Raw genomic sequence first — 16832 nt, 5'->3', positions numbered from 1 at the left:
CCCGATTTATTTATTTTACAAAGTACAAAAGATAAATGTCATCAAACCATCATATTGCAAAGTGGTAAAAGGGTGTTTCCCAATGGTACACCATTTTTAACAGAATTTATCTTGTGTCCGCATACATTTGATCGAAGTTCATGTTAAAATAGTAGGATTATAATTTAGGATACGTTACAAATAATATTTTCTTATCTAAGGAATAGAAGTAACTAGGGCTGGCCTAGAGACGAGACCCGACGAAACTTTTACTAATCTCATATCGGTCTCCTCAAAATCGAAAAATGACCGTCTCATCCAGGTATCGGCTTTGGTCTCCCTTTTGTCACCTAAGTTTTTTATCGGTAGGCTCGTGTCGCCTATGTCTATTATCAAATACGAAATCCGTCAATTAGGCATTCTGGAAGTTGTAGACGTGTTACAGATATGTCAATTTATTTTTTCAACATGCTTATAACATTTTGTTAGCAATTTGTTTCTATCATAGTCATCCTTTAATAGAATTCGACAGTGTTTGCTATTCTGAAATGGAATTTGACAACCATGTACTATATTCTGACACAAATAAGTCCTGAAATTACTTTTTTTTGGGCAACAATTTAAAATAAAGGGTTCATAGGTATTGGTTCTACGAGACGAACCTAATGCTATTCTCGTTAAATAACAAAATTACATGACGCTGGAGATTGTAAACAACCAAGGCCTAGTGATTTACAGCTCTTCACTAGGTGTCAAAAAAGGACGGGACCTACAGATTTCTGTGTCAAATTCTCACGATTAGTTTTAGAAAAACTTTTTATTCCACGAATTATTCTTGGAAGATCTGTTAATTGTTCGCAAAAGCACTGGAGACAACAATTGTTTTGAGGGTTTGAACCCTTTACCTTCAGGGTCCCTCGAATTCCATCACGTCACGGCTTTCACTGATTTTAACAAAAGTTAAAATTTCCTTTATTCTAAAGTTTTTATGGAAAAACTACTGTGTTGCAATTTGACGACAAATTAATATGCTATACATTTAGTAAACTATTAAGTTTAAGCAGTGATTTTGTTAATTTTAAGTCTTTTGAATTATCCTTTCTCGAAAAATTTTGCTTAAGCTAAAATTACAAAATTCCTACTTTAAAATTTAATAATTGGCTTGATTCATTTGATTTCTGAGTTTCTGATGTTTGATATTCGGATTAGGTACCCAAGCCCAAAGCAAAAATCCCCAAAATATAATCCCCAAATCTAAAATCTCCGAAACCGAAATGACCAAAAACCAAAATCTTTAAACCAGAATTCCTAAAATCAAAATTCTTAAGCACAGATTCACCAAATTATGTTTTTTTTAAATTCAAGTTTTACAATTTTCGACATCCTTGTAATGACAAATTTTAACTTCTATTATGTACGCTCGATTTTTCCAATTGACATTTTTTACCGCTATTTATCTTCTCAATTGTAGTAACAACATCTATCATTTCTCTTATAAGTTCATATAATCCTGAGTTTCGTATACCTACAATGCAATTAAGGCGCCGGGCGGCGCGCGGCGCGGCGATGTCAGGCTTCCGCTGTATTTTGTGTGCAAGGAAAATTATTTTTTAGACGATCGGCAACTGACTTAAACTCGGGTTCATATTTTGTTTTTGATGATACAAAAAATTGGTTTTGAACCAGAAGTAGAGTTTTGAAATTTTGCTTAGCTCTGAAAAGTATACTCAAATGATAAAAACCAATACGCATTGAAGGCGTTTGAAAAAATTAGATTTGGGGATTTCGTTTGTGGATTATTGGAAGGGGATTTTATTTTTGAAGATTTTGTACTTGGGGATAACAATTTTGTGGATTTTTAAAAGTGTGGGGATGTTGTTTTTGAAAATGTTGTACTTGGGCATTATGTCGGTAGTCCTTCATATTCATAGTACCGTTTTTCAGATTTGGAACTGTCAAAGTTTGGGCGTGTTCAGTGTTCGCTGTTCATATCAACAATTTTTGATACAAAAAGCATCAGCATTTCACTTGGAATTTAAATTTCGGAATTGTTGGTAAAAACTTTGTAAAATTTGTCGTTAACAACAAATTCTTTGAAATTTTTCGCCTATCTCTCATAGAATTGTGGAAGCACATGCGATCCCACCTTGGAATTGTCTTATTTTTTTTTTCATCAAATGCAAGTTTTAAATTTTGTACGGTTTAAAATTTAATTATGTAGTTCATAAAACAATGCAGTGATGTCTTGAGATGGAATTTGTTATAGAATGTTTTACTAAGAATCGTCTTTGTTGATTAGTTCATTTGCTTCGTTCAAAATTACGATTCGCTTTTGAATTAATAGTCTTACAGGTTTTATTAGCAACATACAAGAATCATTGCATCTACGAAACCAGAAATCAGTCTAACGCTGGCGCTTATTATTTCCTTCTAGCTGCACATAAGTAATAATTAATTGTTTCTTATTACCAGATCATTATTTTAAAATTATAAAGGAAGAAATGTGTTAAGTTATTTTATTTATTCTAGAGCTTGTTCGTTTCTTGGTTTATACGTTTATAAAAACAACTTGTAATACAATAATTTATAATAATATTAAAGTATAAGAACCTTGATATCGACAACCTCGTTTAAAACAAAAACCATAAATCTTAGTAACGAAATGTTAAGTTACAAGAACACAAAATTTATTCAGCCAAGTTATCTCGACGAAGGCACGGCGGCGTTGACAAGAGTTTAACAAACCATGTCGGACATCAGACATCACATCATGCAACCCATATCAGAGATAATCATGTTTCATGCGTCCATGAATGACAGCACACTTATGAAATCCGATACCATTTTTATATTGCTCCACAGCGTAGATAAAGTTTTTATTTTTTCTTCTTTTTATTAGAATTTTAGATAAGTTTTTTTAAAGCTTAAAATCAATGTGTCATTGAGTATATTGAGTGACTGCTGATGCTGAGTATAAAGGTGATCGAAAGATTTATAAAGGTTTTATTGCAATCATTCGGATGTGTTGTAAAAAAAAACTAGTGTGACTTTTAAAAAATTGCACAGTTTAAATTAAATTTATTGCTTAAATGAATTAAAGATATAAAAGTTTGCTTAACAGTTAAAATTGAGCAAACTCAAGATCTTATAAGGAAATCAAACTTATGTTTTCTAAAACAGTTGTGAAATTCAATTCAAAACTTAAGGCATTTATCTACTTATTTGGTGAAAACTGAAATGTCCAATGTCAGTTTTGACGTGTGAGGTTTGTTTATCTCATTTAAACAACGTATATTTATAGAATAAATTTGGAATCAAATTGGAAAGTAAATTCTCGGTTTTTCGGAAGCCAAAAGACTGAACTTGTTATGCGTAGTTACAGGTTTTTTACCGTTAAACATTTAAGCCTAATGTACAAGATTAGAAGTTTTATCAATACTTTTCAAAACATTTAAAAATTTTCTGTATTAAATATGTAAACACACAATTTTAAATGTCAAAAGTGACATAACAAAAGTTAGTTGCCAATAATTGCCCAATTTTCTTTCAAAAAATTAGTCAACTCCTTGCAATTGTTTGAACTCGTCTAAAGAAAAATTTGTTTGTATTGTCAAATAAATAGACGATTGTCTACTAAATGAATATTGGGTGATGTTATTGTTCTCTTGAAATCCGCCAACGAATTTAAAGCCAAATGGTCAAACCTGTGCACTCAATTTTAACTTTGACAAATATTTTTAGTTCTAAATCAAGTTTTCATATACTCTATAACTGTCAAAAAAAAGTCTTCCAATGAGTCCACCAATTTTTTTGTTTTCTAAAATCTTTCAAACATGTAAACAGACAGCTTTAAATTGTAAGACTTAAACATTTTCGACAATTGATAGCCAATTTTCTGCCTAAAAATTGTCCAATATTTGGATAAAATCAACCAACCGTTTGAAGGGAAAAAATTTGTATTCATAGAAAATTGGCAACTGTCACCTAATTGCATAATATTGGAAGACTTTTGATAATTTGGACAATATTCATTTCAAAAAACTTTCATTCTTTGAATTATTTATATTACAGAAAACAGAACCCCATTAGGCTGATGTTTTCCTAGTGATTTTTTTGTCACTTAGAACAAATTGACATTAAATTCCTTTCGCAGCCTTTTTGTCAGAATTGGTTATAGCTAAGTCTAATCATTGAGATCATTTATTTGTTTCCAAAAAATAATTTACACGTGTGTATTAAAAATATTCTCAAAAAAGAGTTTAAAAAATAGGGAAAAACGTATTGGAAAGAGTAATATTTAGAAGAATTATCTTAAAATATTGCAAGGCGGCGGCGGCGCCGTAAGAAGTAGAAAGAAGATTCTTCCAATAAAATATAACCAGAAAATGCTTTTTTACCTAAAGTGCCACTACAGTCCTATATGTAAACTAGGACCTCGACCAACAAACTTCTCCATCCTTAGCTAGATGTTTTCAATTGCACACTCGAAGTTAGGTGAGGGTAGTTTCCACTAATTCCCCGTTGCCAAATATTGAAATGAAAAATGAAGGATAAACGTTGTGATACACGTGGCGTGATGAGTAGTGCCTTGGACTGCCAGAGGTATTGGGTTCAAACCCTAAATGTCCGATCTGCAGTTTTTTTGCACGGGTACTGCCTCTTCCGAGGAACTGAAAAATTCTCTAAGAGTAATTCTTGTCAAATTAGCCGTTCGGCTTAAAACTGCATAGGTCTCCTCCATCCATAAGAACATTACTCGCACTGAGGAATGGTTGAGAGTTGCAAGTCACTAGGCCCTAATTTTTAACGGACTCTTGCGCCACCTGATTTCGTTTTATTTATTTTTTAAGGATAAACTTTGAAACACCCCACACTTTACATATTCGCATCGATAAATTCAATTTTGCAATAAGAGCAAATTTTAAAATTGTATAGGAGCATGTCTGAAGAATTAAGAATGATTTTCATAATTTCTAAATTTTATATATGGAATTGGGCTATTAATGAAAAAAAGGAGAAGGGTGTCCCTTCGTTTAGTTAACTTATTTGTATTGATTCTTTGAAACTAGTCATACATTTATCTCCATTAAATTTAGTTCTAGAACCTGTAAGATAAATACCTTCCACCGTTGTTCCCAAATATCTGAAAAAAGTTCTGAAAAATGAGCCTTTGTTGAAAAGATTTTCTTAAAAAAAAGAGTACATTCTAAACTTAACCCTTTTCTCACTGTTCACCGTTTACCTACGTTCTATTGACAAGAAAAAAATCTATGGCCGTAGCGTCGTCGAACGATTCATGCATTTATTCCAGATTAAAAAGAAATTACCTTGTTTCACTGACAATGACATAATTTATTTAGGCTGCTGACACCGCAAAGGGCATCTTCTCTCTATCCTCATATAAGGCTGACTTTATCAACAAGAAGACGAAAAAGACGACGACAACAAAGCTACGCGGGCAGCTACAAAAACTCACACACAAAATTCAAAAGAAACAACATAAAACTAAAGGATCACTAACTTATATAAAATTCAGTTTAGCTCCAGAAGGCTCAAATATTCCAGACCTTAAACCAAAGATTGTAAACCAATAGATTATACCTATACAAACATACATACTCGTATCTACGTTAAAACACATATTTATGAAAAAAAAATTACATTGAGCAACATGGAAAACATGTCAGCATCAATTGAGCCGGTTATGCCGCGCACTGCCAATTTGCTGGCGTGCAAACAATGGTGGCGTGTTTGCTTTTTGTATGGCGATCAACAGAAATATTATCGACAGGTCTACAGTAAAGCGGCTGCACAACGCTTGGCATTGTCATCCGTTGGCCAACAGCACAAGAATCCCGAAGAAGCCACCACTAATACCGCTGATGCTGATGCCATGGCAAATATAATCCTGGCCAGTGGCGGTGGCGACGAGCAAAATAATAACAACAAGACCAACAACAATAATAATGGCGTTAATAAAACCACCAACGATAGCTGCTCCTTAGATATTGCCAACGCCAACACGGGCAGCCACTTCAGCCCACTGCCATTATTTCCTCTCAAACAAAACTCTCAGTCCCAAAGGCGCAGCAAGAAATTACTGCGATCGTTACGGGGAAATAGTAGCGGCAATAAAGCCCCCAATGATGTAAATAGCACTGAGCCTACAAAATCGAATGCCCGTGTCACGGTCCTAGACGATCCGTTCCTCTTCGGCGTCGATGAAGCCATGGTCAACCTTAGCTTTACTGCCGACGAGGTGGACGATGGGAATCTCGATCCACTTACATTGTCCACCAACTATCCAGACTCACTGCTGCCAAATGATGATCACATTCAAAATTATTTCAGCATGTGTGCGGACAATGAGCCGGGTCAGGAGCAGGTGGACTTCAATCATCACCTAGTCCCCGAGGACTATGAGAAACCAGATTTACCTCCGAAAAGTGGTAGAAAACCAAATGATCCTTTTGCTACGATGATGCCGACAACGATGATGGGAGCAGAGGGAAGACTTAATGATAATAATGGTGGTGGCCGTGGAAGTGTTGGAAGTGAACTGCATCTTAGTGAAAGTGACTTGAAATTCTTGAATTTGAATTTGCGCAATCGAAACGGTACACATGAGTTCAGTACTTTGCCAAAGAGCTCGAAGCCATACAAGGATGCCCATGATATCAGTTTCACATTTAGGGAAATTGCCAACGGGAATGGTAAAGGCAACAAAATTCAGGATAAGGGTGATGGATTACCATTACCAGCACCACCGGTAGTTATCGATGGCAGTCAGGATCACACAAACGAGTAAGTTAATAAATATTTTAACATTTTTTTGTTTGTGTCCTTGTTAAGGGAAACTGGTGTTTATTTAAAAGGAGTGCCTTTGATTCACAAGGGATCGTGGGAGTTTCACTCAGGTCGTGTATATTGAAACTGAGTGGCTTCTCTGTAAGTTGTATAATTTGTATATTTAAAATTTCCTGGATGAATTGTTTGGGAAAACAGGTTAAAGAGAAGTGTTTTTTAATTTATTGTATATTAGATATCATAATTTGACAGTTGATGACATAATGTCAGTTGGTGACAATTAAGTTTTTCGAATGAAATTAATTAAATTATTAAAATTGAATAAAAAGGAGTTAAAGAAATATTTCAAAGGGCTTAATAGAAAGTTCTGTTCGTTTAATGGTCCAGATTAATTATTCATAGTCTTACAAAATTTAAAAAACAAAACTACCATCTTTTAAAACTATCAGTTTCTGTAAACAACGAGAATTTGACAGATTGCAGTTTTGGAAATCAACATGGAATAAAATAAGGCGCCAAAAAAAAAAAAATAAGAATGAGATGCTGGTTTGACAGGTCAAATGTGTTGACGTATCACAGTACATCGTTGATTCGATTTTAAATGTCATATTATTGGTTTCTTAGTGTACTTCACTGTAACTGTCATAATTTCATACAGCAAAATTCAGTCAGTAAATGTAAATTATAACAGATTTTTATGAATATTAATTTATACATTAAACTCAACATTTTTGTAGTGAATGTTGAAATTTTCAACGTCTTGTTGAACCGCACAGGCTTAAATTTTGTATAGTGGCCTAGTTTTTACTTATTAACTGCCAAAAGTGACAGCTGTCTAAATAACGGGTTATTCAGAAGAAAAACTATTGATGAAAAAGCTCTCGAACCTTAAAAAAACAATGGAATTGTTTATCAGCTCCAATATTACAAAGAATTTAATGCCTAAAAATAATTTCTGGCATATGGCCAGCTTATTTTGTCAATTGACCAATAATTCAAAGCTTTGTTTATCAGCATAGATCAGCAATTGACGTTCCCTTTCAGGAAGTTGACGAAATATCAAATAAAGCTCAACAAAGTGATGGTATGGGTTGTTGCGCCGTCTTGCTGGAACTAAAAGTTTTCCAAATACGAACTTGACAACTTGAAAAACCGTTAATACGTCGCTAAAAACGCTCTGTCGGCTTCAGTTTGATTTTGTAACAGTAGAAACCAAGATCCAAAATACGTCATAATGTGGAATTGATTGGTTTTTTACGGACACCTGAACCGTAGCTATATTTTTTACACTTCGAACAATCCGTTATATCACTGATACGGGAACAGTACGCAACAAATATGTATTTACATAGACTAAACATTTTGTTGTTGACTGGCTAACTTTCCAGCACCTAATTACTTACTTAGGTCCTCAGACCTGTTTAGTCCGTTGGGAACCCCTTAAGAGGCATAGGGCGTATACTACGCCTACGCTCAATCGTGTACGGTTTCCGGAGATGTGTATCAGCTCTCTCCAACTTTTGCTTTGTGACGCTGATTCTGCCTCGACTGTTTCCACTTACGCCTTCGTATTATAGAGTCTTTAGGTTCCTGGCCTGTCCTTTTATGAAGAACCTCATTTAATATACAGTTTGGCCAGAAAATCCTTAGGGTGTTACGAAGACATCTATTCACGAAGGTTTGCAGATTTCTTGTAATGGCTGAAGTAACCTTCCAAGTGCTGCACCCGTAAAGAAGCACAGGTTCGACATTTGTGCGAAACAGGCCTAGTTTAGTTCTTAAGCTGATAGAGTTTTTTTTCAACAGCATATCGAACTCCGAATTAGGGTAGAAAATGTTACAGATTTTACTTATGTGTTTATTTTTCCATGATGGAAATGTTCACAAATGTAATTTAAAAATATCAAGACCCTATTCAAAAATCCTATCCTACTGAAATAGCCACTTGCATTCCAACCCTAAAACAATTAATTCGTAATACCCGTACTTTTATAAATACTTATCAGTATAACCTTAAGCCAAATTTCTGCAGGACAGTTTGGTACAGATATTTTTTCTTCTGCCGCACAATACGAATGTGGAAAAAAACGACATTTCTTCTTGTTTACATACCTTAAAGTCAGAACTGAGCCAAATTGCTGAAGACAACAAAAATGAGCTATGGGCTTGGAGAGCTGAACAAAAATATTGGAAATATAAAGCCTTTGCTTGGTGATTTTCCAACGTGCACTAATAACAAATCAAACAGCATTCATTAGTATGACATCTAGTTTGACAGTAACCAACACCAGAAGTTTTACATCTCTTAAAAAAAAAATACCAAATACATCAACTCTGCCCACTGTCCTCCAATGACTCACATGTGTGTCCAACAATTTTCTATAGTCTTACCAATTTACTCTTAAAATCCTTCGAACCACCGTCTTTATAGGTATACAACAAAACTGCCAATTTTCAAAAATGTCATTTGTCACGTTGCGTTCCAAAAAATAAACAAACCAAAACCATTAGACTGTCAAAAGTATCAATAAATCACATTTTTTGCTAGTAAATAAAAAGACTGCAAAAATACACGGAAATAATAATAATAGTTTCATCAGCCACACCTTCTTTTTTTCTTTGAAAATTTTCTCCATAAATGTATCTTTATGAATAATAAAATCTAAGGTGCCGCGCAGCTTGTCAATTCCGTTGGTGTTGTTTCCATCAAATCCATCTATATCGTCATCCACCCATGTATAAGAAGGTCGATGTCTTCGAATCTGGTGCAGCACTTCTGTGCTCTCTGTGCATTTCTGTGCATTGTTGCCTTTTTACCTTTAGATGATTGATTACATATTTTTTCGAAGTCACCCATTCCCAAGGGGCTCCATTGAACACAATTCATCAGTGCTGTGATGTGCTCCTTTTTGTTCATAACCATTGAGCATACCTTCGGTGGTCAGGCCACATCCTGCTTGAACTGTTTGATCTTTTGTTACACTTTTTTGTGTTTTTAGTTTTGCTTTTTTTGGAGCACCATTACGAACGAAAAACTTAACATTACTCGGGCATCTTTGTAGTAAATATGATGCCGGTCTTTGGTGTGTAAACGAGTATACCTATGTAGCAAAAAATAAGACCAATATTATGGTGGCGTTATGCTTGAAGCCTTCGGTGTGTGACACCTTTTTGAGGTCAGACATTCACTCAGTCGTCTCGGTCGAGACTTTGTCAGGTTTGTCACATTGTCTACAAAATCATTGGAGCCAAAGGAAAATGAATCATCTCGCCACAGTGATTTTATTCTTCATCATCATCGTGATGAAGGAATATATCATATCAAAACCATATCACATGTACATATGAAACAGGCTTCTCTCCTTCAAGAAACCCAATCCCTATGGTCGTTTGGTGATATGAGCTTGGGCAGGTACCTCTTTCATAACTCAGAGCTCATGCTCTCCCAATTACCATAATATCTTATGCTGCACTCTGTTGAATAAGGAGTTGGAGCTCCGAGCTGAGAGGTGACTGGATGCGGATGGTTTGGTTTTGCATGAAATCACATCATCATTCCTATGGACTTCGAGTATGTGGATTTATGATTTATTCTCCTTTAAATTTTGTCTTTATGACAATAGATTGTGACATCCGTGAGATATTTTTAAATCATTTCCTTTTCGATTTGTCGTCGGTTGATGTTAATAAAGTCACTTCTTTTTTTATTTCCCATATCTTTAGAATCGCGTGTTGGCTTTATTTCATTTTTATCGTTTTTGTTTTCTTATGTCCATATGAATAAAATGAATAAATCTTAAACGATCTCTTTTGATGGTGGATTAATGTGATTTAAGTGAGACGAAACAGAAAGTCTTTAGATGTGAAGGGGAAAATATTTTAATAAAAATTTCAATGATCATGATTCTGTGATGCGTGTTTTCTTTTTAGAGAAGAGATTTGTTTGTTTGACTGGAAAAGATGGCACGAGTTGAATTGATTTAAATGTTATAAGAATTCACCTTGAAAAACTAAAAGCACGAAATTTTTGTGAATTTACTTTCTTATATATTATGTTTCTTTTATAGTTTACATTAAATGTTGTGACGGGAAAGTAAATATTTACTCTAATGTTATTCATATTTTTCTGAACATGACCTTACTTTAGTTGTTTGACAAAGAAAAAGAATTTTATTTAAGATTAGGAAATAATACAAAATGGCGAAAATAAAACATTTCGTAGGATGCAGAAATCATCACTCAAAGACAAGTTCAAACGGCTACAAGACTAGAATTTCGGTACTAATGTAATGTGATTTTGTTCTCGATTATTTGCTTGGAAAGCATTTTGAAAAAATAGAAAACAATTCCAGGTTTGGAGTTAATTACATTTTCGTAAAAACCTGACTAATAAACATCCCATTCATCCCATCCGCGTGTCAAAAAAGTCTAAAAGTCTTAAGAAATATTACTGCAAGAAAAAAATTTGAGACATAAACCATTTTACAGAGTAATCGATTTTGCGCGTTTTAAAAGTATAGGGCCGGAATTCAGCATCTGTCAAACTAAGTTGCTAAAAGAATTTTTTTTTTCGGTTGAAAGTATTTACGAAAATGGATTGGTTAACTATCGCACAACGCATGCAAATTGTTAAGACATGCCTGACCTGATTCTGCCACATATCGTGCTTTAAGAGATATATTATACAAAAAAAATTGGGTGGCGCAACATTCCGTTTGAGAACTAGGGCCTAGTGACTGACAACTCTCAACCATTCATGTGCGCGAGCGGTGTTGTCAGGGATCGAGGGGACCTACAGTTTTAATCCGAATCCGAACGGCAAATTTGAGAAAGCACTTTTCATGACGAGAATTACTCTTGGAGAATTTGTCAACTCCTCGCAAGAGGCAGTACCCGTAGAAAGGCTTTAGATGGCGTAGGCAGGGATTGAACCCAAGACCTCTCGCATTTCGCAAGAGTTATAATAGTTCTTATTTATTTTTGTACCTTTTAGCTTTTTTTGAAATAAAAATTGTCAATTGGATTTTTTGAAAAAAAATTAATTAAAAGTTAACAAAAATAGTTTGCATATAATAAAATCAGTTTTATTTCTATTACTGTTTTTGCTGCGGAATTATTTAAGTCTATTCGGAAACTAATTTTTACTAAAATTGTCAATAATTGCATTTAGCTCAACATTTGTCCATGTGTTGAAAACAATGTTTTTTATAAGACAAAAACTGTTCAAAACCAATATCTTTAATTTTTGACAAGATTTTGGTATCTAAAGTTAATTTTACTAACTTTAAAATTTTCTTAAGATTTTTCTAAACATTTTACCAAGTGTCAAAAATGTTATTCTTCGATGTATAAATTATTTTTATTGCAATACAATTTAAATTGAGAAATATGTGTTATCATGTTTCTTGGCTCATAAAAAAAAACCATAAAATGCTTTTTTCGAACTTATAACAATCTGTCAAACGAAAAAAGGGAACCTTCTTTGATTTAGATTCCAGGACATTAAAAAATTGAGAAAACTATTGGTAGTTGATATACAACAAACAAAAGTTCAGGATTCTCTCAAATCACTTAAAGAATTTCACCCAAAACCAGTTACATTTAAAACGGATACAAACTTTGAATAAGTGTTCATTGATGGCAAAACCATTTTACAAAAAAAAACTGATTCAGGACTGGATCGTTATTGGCAGAGCCGGATTTAGAGGTCCAGATGCTTCGGGGCAATAAAAAAACGGAGGCCCTCTAGTCCCGAATTAAAGTGAACTGTTTTTTCACTCGAGTTTTGCAAAAAATAATTTATTGTGAAACCAAGTAGATTCCTTTAGTATTAAAAAACGCAATTAAATAAAAACGGAAAAAAGAATTATCTAAAATTGAATTTAAGGGTTAACGAATGGAACCATTCGAGCTTTTTTCGGCGCAAAATCGTTGATGATTTCGTTGATATCCAGTTCTCGGAGTAAATCGATTTGAATACTCAGGAGAGAAAGCTTAGATAGGCGGTTTTGTTCCATCAGGGCTCGAGGCCTTTTTTATAATTTTCATTTTTGAAAATGAGCGTTCTCCAGTGTAATTTCTTACCATCTAGCTCTGAAATTTTGATTTTCGAGAATTTCGTAGTAAAATAGTACCGGCGATTGATCAGTTCCATAGTCAATTTTTGTATGAGGCAATCAAAGACACAAATTGAACCAACCAATTATCAAGACTAGGCTCTAAATCATCCTGATACACTTTCACCAATGCCTCTGCTGCACCGTGCAAATTTTCAGCATCCATCTCCTCTATGTGATTCAAGAATCCAAACCTTGAACTTACAGCTTCATATGCATGCAATCTTCCAGTAAGAAAAACGGATTGCTGGTCAATCACTGGGATGCTTGATTGTACGTATTGATCAGTATCTGATATATTTTTGGATGCTTCCTTGTATTTATCAAAATCATTTCTTTGGATTACCCGAATGATTTTAATGATTCTAGTGCACGCATTGCCGATTCAAGTATCATATTCGGATCTTGCAACATCTTGTTTGTAGCGTTGAATCACTCCAAGATATAGTTCCAAAATGTTGCAAACAAAGCGGTTTCGAGACCACTTATCTTCTGTAGAAGGTGCGTTGCTTCATTCCTCACGATGTCTTTTTATTAAAAGATATGCTGGTTAGAGCTTCTTCGATTTTCGAACAGCCGTTGACTAAGACTTTCGTAGTTTTAGCACGACAAAAATAACGAGTGTCGCTGACCTTTTTCAAGACTAAAAACTGGACGCTTTTCTTCTCCGATAATTTCTCTATCAGAATTCGATGCCGCTCTGTACTGGCTGTGAAAAACGTGTTTAAATTCTGCTCGAAATCAAAAAATTGAACAGCCGATGAACAAATTACCAATTAGTCAATAATAATTATTTTTTCCGAGAATTGAAGAACACTGATTCTTCATATACAGCAATTTTATGTAAACATATATATAAGAAAAACAAAATTGTCGAGACAAGGAATCGAATACCAAACCTCCGAGGTTACGGGCAAGTACCACCCCACTCAGCCATTAAGCGGTTGGACTACTCCCTCAAGATGGGTAGTGAATTGGAAGTGCTTCCATTTGAGATTTTGATATTTCACTGATTGCCTGATTGGAGTGAACAAATATTGATTAATCACTTCTGTTATTTAAGATTAATATAATTGAAGGTAAAAGAGCAAAAAAAGATATCAAAGGAAAAGATGTTTTCTAGTGTTTATTACTTTGAATTTGAATTTTCCGAGACTATATTGTGGGGGCCCCCGCTTTTGTGGAGGCACTGGAGGTTTTGCCCGGTTGCCCTCCCCTAAATCCGTCTCTAATTATTGGGTTATTCAAATTATGCTTAGATTTGCATAAATTCTCCTTTTTCCAAATAATTTATGTTTATGTCCCCTAGCTTTGTCATTTGTATAGATGGAGACCTCTCGTTGATTCCGATATTTCTGATTTTTGGTTGGTTGTTCATGATACTGGCCTGATTAAAAATCCAATATTTCCAAAAAACCGCAACCAAAAATTCACGCTTTTTTGGCTTATTGGTATTCTTTAAACTGAAACAGTTTTTTTTTAAATTAAACAAAATTTTAAAGTTGTGTCTGTTGATGTTTAGGCTTTTAGAAAGCCTAAACATCTATTGCAACTTTTTTTCAATAGTTCAGAATTGCCCAATTTTGTATTAAATATTACCAAAAATATAAGCCAATTAGGATCGGCAAGCTTGTGACTGATAGATTGGTAGGTAACATGCAAAAAGGGGCCCGATTGCGAAAGCATGAATGATTTTAAATTATCGGGCTCCTAAAAACAAATGATGAATATAGAGTATATTGGAAACAAAAAAACACTCTACTCGTTGCTTTCAATTTAACGGCCCCTAGAAATTCGCGGGCACGGGAGGTTTCCAGCCCCCCTTTACCCTCCCTCTTGACGGGGCTGCGTATACGAACTATTTTTAAAATGCTTTTACTACAAGAAATATTGGAAACGAAGCATATATGATATTGGATTTTAAATTTTCTAATTGAAAACACTGCTTAAAAGACTTTCCATTTAAAAAAGAAACTAATTTGTTTGTAGTAGGTATACGAATTTATACTACAAACAATTTTGAAATGAAATTTTGAAAACAAATAAAATAAGCCAGAAAAATTTGAAGTCACTATTTTTCAGAATAACTTATTTTATATAATATTTCAAAAAAATGAAAACACTTATTTGATTGCAGTTAAGAAAAGGAAAAAATATATCAAAATAACCGCTAATGTCAAACTGATTGCCAAAGAGTACAATGTGATTGGCATAAGCCAATTGATTGCCAAAAAGTAAAATGTTACCATTTTTAAATTATAATGTTTCTAAATGCCACTTTAGTTTGATGAGTCACAATAAAAACATTTTACTTTAAATGTATCGACGCAGAAAAAAATATTTTTAAAAGATATTTATTAAAACTTGAATTTTGAATTGAACGACTTTTATCGCAAATTTCAATTAATTAAATCATATAAAAATCGCTCTTAGCCAATGGAATGCAAATATCCATTTTATGAAATATTTATAGTGCCATTGGTACTGGAACTACAGCTAAAAAAATATTTAAACTTTTATCACATATCTCATCTTTCGTCTTGAAATTGAAAATCGACATTTCAATTTGCATAAATCTTGATATCATAAGAAAAATATTTCAACTTTCCTTTAATCAAAAATACCAACAGATTTTTATCAAGATTTATTATTTTTCAATCGAAAAGAAAATAAAACAAAAAAATTATAGCTGTCACTTGAAATTATTGACATTATGAATAAAAGAAGAAGAAGATTATCTTAAACGTTTTTAAGACCGCTTGAGATATTTTATACACACATACAACATTTTATTTTGCAAATTTATTTTCTGTAACCTTTTAATATTTTTTTAATTTTTATTTCTTCAAAAAGATAATAATCTAAAAAAGGATCAAAACCCCATTAACCATTGTAAATGCCATAGCCTATTGTGCAGACATTTTTAACGATAACACAAAACTTAAGGACGTCATCCTAATGATGCTGCATACTAATATTATAATGGATGTTTTGTATAAAAATATGTAGAGTGTTGTATACCATGGGTAAAGGTAAGGTAACATGCTTTGCCACTAATAATATCCGTATCTGCACTCGTTTAATTATTAATTAGCTTTATATTTACCTGCGTGTTGCTGCACTCATTGCGCGCTAAAGACGATAGCAACAAGTCAACGACAACGTTACGTATACGACCGAGGTATCTGTACAAGAGAACAACAACGGCGACAACGATGAACTGACTATGGAACAAGTAATATTTTATAATTGAAAGTTTTTAAAAAACTTAGCCACATGGAGTACAAATTTGGAAAGAAGGATAACTTAATCTGCTCCGAAACTGGGATTTCATAGCTTGTTCAACTTTAGCAAGTTTTTGAATTTGACCACAAAACTACGAGTGCATCTTAGAATCACAAAAAATCATTTTTACTTCAAAAGAAAAACAGCCCTTAAAAACAATTGTGTTAAGATTACATAAAGGTTATCATTTATTCTAAAATTTTACTTTAAATAAGACGTTTAAAAAAACGTCAATTTATTTCTGCTTTTTCACCGAATTGTCCCAGTGTTTTTTTTTTAAGTTGGGTTGATCTCAATGGCGACTGTATGTTGCAGCTTTGGCTTCGATGCAACAACCGATAAAATCGTCTTTAAACGTCGACTAATAAAATTGTAAATAAATCATCGGACCTTGTAAGACGACAACGATTTGTTTGACCGCAGTAACTTTTTCTAAAGATTTTTTTTTGTAAAGTCTTTAAAGGTTTTGGTTTTCTTTTTGTATTTTTATCCTCTCTTAATTTTCCTGCCGCACATCAAGACAGTGAATCCTGAAGTATTTGTTTTTATTTTACCGTTTAAGTCAATGTGCTATGTTAATTGCAATCCAAGTCCTAAGCACTCTGATGCGTGTCATCAAGGTGTACACACAATTTTCTAATAGTC

At 33.6% G+C, this 16832-nt stretch overlaps 1 protein-coding gene across 2 annotated transcripts in view; it reads left to right on the top strand.

Annotated features, from left to right (window-relative positions):
• The window catches only part of LOC129949432 (protein prickle), a 186971-nt gene that overhangs the window by 104952 nt on the left and 65187 nt on the right, over window positions 1-16832 (top strand). Inside the window, exon 2 of one of the 2 annotated variants that reach the window (XM_056060886.1) lies at window positions 5340-6783. The exons of the other annotated variant lie outside the window; for it this stretch is intronic. Coding sequence (XP_055916861.1) covers window positions 5651-6783 — 1133 coding nt within the window. The 5' untranslated portion in view covers window positions 5340-5650. The remainder of the gene's footprint in view (window positions 1-5339; window positions 6784-16832) is intronic. 2 annotated transcript variants of the gene reach the window in all.

This window comes from Eupeodes corollae, chromosome 3 (assembly GCF_945859685.1).
Source record: "Eupeodes corollae chromosome 3, idEupCoro1.1, whole genome shotgun sequence".
Classification (NCBI taxonomy): Eukaryota; Metazoa; Arthropoda; class Insecta; order Diptera; family Syrphidae; genus Eupeodes; species Eupeodes corollae.
The sequence above is the reverse complement of the archived record's forward strand: the minus strand, read 5'-3'. Positions and strand labels throughout refer to the sequence as shown.